Source organism: Chrysochloris asiatica, unplaced genomic scaffold, assembly GCF_000296735.1.
Source record: "Chrysochloris asiatica unplaced genomic scaffold, ChrAsi1.0 scaffold00057, whole genome shotgun sequence".
NCBI classification, from domain to species: Eukaryota; Metazoa; Chordata; class Mammalia; order Afrosoricida; family Chrysochloridae; genus Chrysochloris; species Chrysochloris asiatica.
The window spans coordinates 4829809-4835473 of record NW_006408575.1 but is presented as its reverse complement, the minus strand read 5'-3'; the positions used below and the strand labels follow the sequence as shown (position 1 = coordinate 4835473).

The following is a 5665-nucleotide window of genomic DNA, read 5'->3' as shown; positions in this document are numbered from 1 at the left end:
ATTATAATATATTATATTATATTATATTATATTATATTATATTATATTATATTATATTAGGCAATCTGCTTTACTTAAAGCCCACTGATTTATCACATGTCTACCCATAACAACAACGAGACTAGTGTTTGGCCAAACACCTGGCAACAATCACTTCACCCAACTTGACATATAAAGTTAAGTATCACTGCAGGAAAAGGGCACAAAGACTCTGGTGATGTCATGGGTAAGGCACTTAACTGCTAATCACAAGGTCGGTTGTTTCAAACCTACCAATCGCTTCATGGGAGAAAGATGTGGCTTTCAAGTTCCTTAAAGATTTACAGCCTTGAAAACCTTATGGGGCAATTCTATTCTGTCCTATAGGATTGCTATAAATCACACTGTCTTAACAGCAGTGGGTTGTTTTGTTTCATTTTTAACAGGGGAAGAGGTGATCCAAGGTACACAGGTACTCAGTGGCAGACTGGGACTAGAACCCCCTTAAAATTGTGCCTGGTCTCTGGGTGTGCCCGTGAGTTGTACCCTTACGTCTCAAGTGGGGAACTGTGAAAATGTCTGGGCATGTTCAGCATATAGAAGCATAATTTTGGGGACACAGCTACTGTGCTCAGATCTCTGAGAACTGCCTGGGTTGAGGAAGAGATGATTCTGTGTGGTCCCAGAGGACAGAACAAAAACTTAATGGTAGAGGCCAAAGAGTCTGCTTGTAACAGTAAGCCCTATGCATGGTGAGAGTCAGCAACCTTGAGAGTTTAAGGAGCTTTCATTCATTGTCTGCAAACAGAGAAAATAGCAGTAGAACTAGAAGACTACTAAGGTCCTTTTCCACCTGATGATTCTCTTAAAACTCCTTCTAAACCCTGAAAATAGCAGAATCCTCTACTCTTGGAAGTCTTGTACCTGTATCACTTCCCATCACTCAGCTGAGGGGCTGGGAATCTCATCACCAAGTTCCACAGAGCTCCAGGGATGAGTGAGTGGGTGAGTGACTTTATCCTGGACCCATCCCCAGGTGGCGAAGGAAAGGGAGCTGGAGCTTCAAGAGAAACTGGCTGAGCAACGACTAGTCCTTGGGGAAGAGCATGAGGAAGCCCTGCGAGGTAAGGACAAAGTTACTTCAATAAGGGAGGTGACTGGGGGTGAGGTCTCCTTCTGGGCTCACCTGCAGAGTCCACATAGGGCCTCCTACTGGCCCTGCTCTCCGACTATGAGGCACAAGCAGTTGGCTGCATCAGAGCTGGCGTCTACAGAGTCTTCAACCTTTCTCCAGAAAGGTGATGGGGCATGACTCTACAGGTTTCGCACAATGCTTTGTTTTGCCAGATTTGAAAGATCTTTTTCTCTGTATTTTGAAAGCAGTTTATATTCATCAAAAGACATTTGGAAAACCTAGACAGATAAAGTCCTGATGTGGTGCTGTAGAATAAGCACTGGACTGTTAACTGCAAGATTAGCAGTTCAAATCCACCAACAGCTCCTCAGAAACCGTATACAGGGTCACTATGAGTCAGAGCTGACGTGATAGGATTTAACAACAGACAAATAGTTCCTTCTATGTAATGATGACAGTTCTTAAATTTTATGGTTAGGAGAATTGTTTTTAAAATCACTGTTTCTAATATCACCAAATATAGTCATCACATGAATGTTAAATTCTATAAATTTTTTTAAAAATTATTGCATAACGGTTACGATCTCAGACTCTAGAACCAAGGTTGCTGGGTTTGAATCTGAGCTTTACCACTTGTCAGCTGTGTGTGTAAACCTTCAAAGAGTTGTTTAACCTTCCTCAAAGAGTCCTTAGGGTACTAAATGATTTAATTAATGTGGGTGGATGGGTGGATGTGTAGACAGTAGCTGGCATGTAGAAAATAATTATTAGCACTTATTAGTTTATGATTGAGAAAATTAAAATCATGTGTAATTCTGCACAGATAGCCACTGTTATCTTTTTGATAAAGTTTTTGTTGTTGCGACTGTTGGTTGTCATCGAGTTGGCTCTGACTCATGTCAACCTTATGTATAACAAACCAAAGCACTGCCTAGGTCTGCGCTAGCTTCATGTTTGCGTCTATTGTTGTGTCCATATATACTGTTTTCTTATTGTTGTTGTTGCTACATGCTAAGTCAGTTCTAAATCACAGAGACCCTGTATAAGGTTTCCAAGACTTTTTAAATCTTTATGGGAGTAGAAAACTTTATCGTTCTCCCATGGAGCAGCTGGTGGGCTCAAACCACCGACCTTGTGGTTTACAGTCCAGTGTTTATCCTTCAGAGCCACTACGCTATTGTCTTCTTGGAGGTGGTGGTGGTTGTGTTTGTGCTTGTGCATCATCTAGTCAGTTCCGACTCATAGTGACCCTATATAGGGGTCACAAGGCTGTAAATCTTTGTAGGTGCAGGAAGCATCATTATCCTCCTACAGAGCAACTGGTGAATTTGAACTGCTGACCTTGTGGTTAACAGCCCAATTCATAATCCACTGCACTACCAGGGTTCTTCTTGTTTTCTTAAAACTTTTTAGTTTCTTCTTTATCTACACAGGAGCACTTTTAAAAAGTTCATGGAAGAATACCATTGAAAAATTAGAATTTTCTCCATGAACGTTTTAGATTCCCCTTGTACTTTGGAAGGAAGGTAGATTGGGTTGGGTTTTTTGATTGTTTGTTTTCACTTTGAATTGCACGAACATCTTGTCAATAAACTCTTCTATTAATTAGAGATTTAATAATTACATGGCATAGAGACCCTGTATAGGGTTTCCGAGGCTGTAAATCTTTACAGGAACAGAAAGCCTCATCTTTCTTCTGCTGAACAAACTGGTAGATTTGAACTGCTGACCTTGAGGTTAGTAACCCAGCTTATAAGCCACTATGCTACCAGGGTTCCTTAGTATTTATGTATGTTCCCTGATTTATTTAACTGAGCCTCTTTGGCTAGACTTTGAGGTAATTTTAAACCTTTTGACACATTGTTTATGATAGCAATAATATTACTACAGTAAACTCCATTTTGTTAAATCTTCGCCATGATTATGATTTTTCTTTGGAATAACAACCTAGTTGAATTGGTGTGGTAGAGGTTGTATATATTTTCAAGGCTATTGGAGTTGACCTCCAGAACACAATAACAGTTTTTCATTTATTCACCAGTGTATGCAGGACATTTTCCCAGAGTTATCTTTTAAGAAAACAGTTACAGTTATTTTATGTATAAAGTGTTATATCCTGTTCTTTTTTCCATTAACATTGTATGTAACCTGTCCCCAAGTAATTGTTATTACTAAAATGGTTAATATACTCCATAGCTTACCAATTTTTTCTTATTTGCCATAAAAATAGGCATCTGGATTTTAGCTAGTAGAAATAGCATTGCAGTAAACACCTTTTGCATAAAGATGTATCCACATTTCACATTCAGTCCTTAAGAGTCCCAGAAATTGAGTCATTAGAACAAAGATCTGAACAATTTTAAGAATCTTGACACATATTGAAACATTAGCACAGTTTGTTTTGAAATGGAATTAAAGTCCTTGCCTGGGAATTTGGCAGCCTCGGTTTTTATTCTAATACGTTGTTAAACTGGGCTACTCACTTAACATTCTTGAGCCTTACATCAGTTTTTGTATCTTTAAAATCCACATCCCCTTTCTTAAAGGAGAAGCAGCTTCATTCTCCAGCCCTGCTTTGACATGATTTTTAGCATTATAAATAAAGTATATCAATCAGAAAGCGATTTCTACTATTAAAACCCTAAAGGGTAAGGGATTGCCCTGTCTAGAGTTCTTCCTTATCAATCAGAATTCTTTCTGTTTTAAAATTGTTTGGCACATATCAGATGCTGCATACGTGTTTATCAAATGAGTTAATCAAAGTATAGCATGGACAAGAATATATGGGGGTGGTTTTGTTTGAAGGGAGTTAACAACAACAAAAACAAGGACACTTTGTGGTGCTGTGGGTTGTTTGGGGGCTGCTGACTGCAAGGTGGCGGTTCAAACCCACCAGCCACTCCATGAGAGAAAGACACTGTCTGCTCCCGTAACGACTGACAGACTGAGAAACCTTATGGAGCAGTTCTACTCTGCCATATAGGGACTCTTGGAATTGGAACCAGCTCAATGGCAATGAATTTGTTTTGATTTGGTTGGTTTGGGTTTATTTGCTTTTGCTTTTGAAGGAAGATACAGATAACTGGGAGAGACTAACAGTGGATTCCCATATAGGATGACATTTTGCTTATCATTTCTTTGGTTTTGTTTTTGAATGATGACATGGTATTTTTTTAAATGTTGTTGTTGTTATGTGCCATCGAGTTAGTACTGACTCATAGCAGCCCTATGCAGTAGAACGAAATACTGCCCTGTCCTGTGCCAACCTCACAATCGTTGCTGAATCTGAACTCAATCCGTCTCGAAAGGGGTCTTCCTCTTTTTCTCCAACTCTACATTTTACTAAACATGATATCCTCCGGGGACTGGTCCCTTCTGACAATATGTCCGAAGTATGAGAGATGAAGTCATGTCATCCTGGCCTCCAACGTGTATTCTGGCTATATTTCTTCCAACACAGATTTGTTTGTTCTTTTGGCAGTCCATGGTACTTTTAATATTTTCCTCCAACACCATAACTCAAATGCATCAATTCTTTTACTGTCTTTATTATTCACTTTCCAACTTTCACATGCATATGAGGTTATTGAAAATACCATGACTTGGGTAAAGCACACCTTAGTCCTCAAACTGACATCTTCACTCTTGAACACTTTAAAGAGGTCTTGTGCCGCAGATATGCCTAATGAAGTACGACATTTGACTTCCTGACTGCTGCTTCCATGAGTGTTGATGGTTGATCAAAGCAAAATGCAGTCTTTGACAAGTTCAGTCTTTTCTCCATTTAGATGGATGTTATTTATTGGTCCAGTAGTAAGGATTTCTGTTTTCTTTACATAGAGGTGCAAACCATAAAGAAGGCTGTGATCTTTGATCTTCATCAGTATTTATTTTAATTCCTTTTTGCTTTCAGCAAACAAGGTTGAATCACCTGTACCTCGCAGGTTGTTAATGAGTGTTCCTCCAATCCTGACACCATGTTTTTCTTCATATAATCCAGCTTCTTGGATTATGTGCTCAGTATACAGATTGGATAAGTATAGTGAAAGAACACAACCTTGGCATTTTAAACCATTCAGTGTTCCCATGTTCTGTTCGAACAACTGTCTCTTGGTCTATGTACAGGTTCTCCATGAGCACAATGAAGCATTCCAGAATACTCATTTTCCACAATGCTATCCATAGCTTGTCATGATCCACACAATTGAAAGCCTTTGAATAGTTAATAAATCACAGGTAAACATCTTTCTAATATTCTCTACTTTCATCCAAAATCCATCTGACATCAGCAATGATACCCCTCGTTCCATGCCCTCTTTTGAATCTGGCTTGAACCCTCTATCAGTTTTCTGTTAATGTACAGTTGCAGCCATTTTTTTTATTATCTTTTGCAAAATTGCACTTCCTTGTGATATTAGTGGTATTGCCTGATGATTTCCATATTTCATTGGGTCACCTCTCTTTGGAGTGGGCACGAATATGGATCTCTTCCAGTCAGTTGGCTAAGTAGCTGTCTTCCAATTTTTTTTTCATAGATGAGTGCCTCCAGTG

General features: G+C 39.1%; 1 protein-coding gene across 1 annotated transcript in view; it reads left to right on the top strand.

Annotated features, from left to right (window-relative positions):
• The window catches only part of CCDC69 (coiled-coil domain containing 69), a 56868-nt gene that overhangs the window by 33141 nt on the left and 18062 nt on the right, over positions 1–5665 (top strand). The window contains 1 exon segment of the mRNA XM_006863947.1: positions 1016–1103. Coding sequence (XP_006864009.1) covers positions 1016–1103 — 88 coding nt within the window.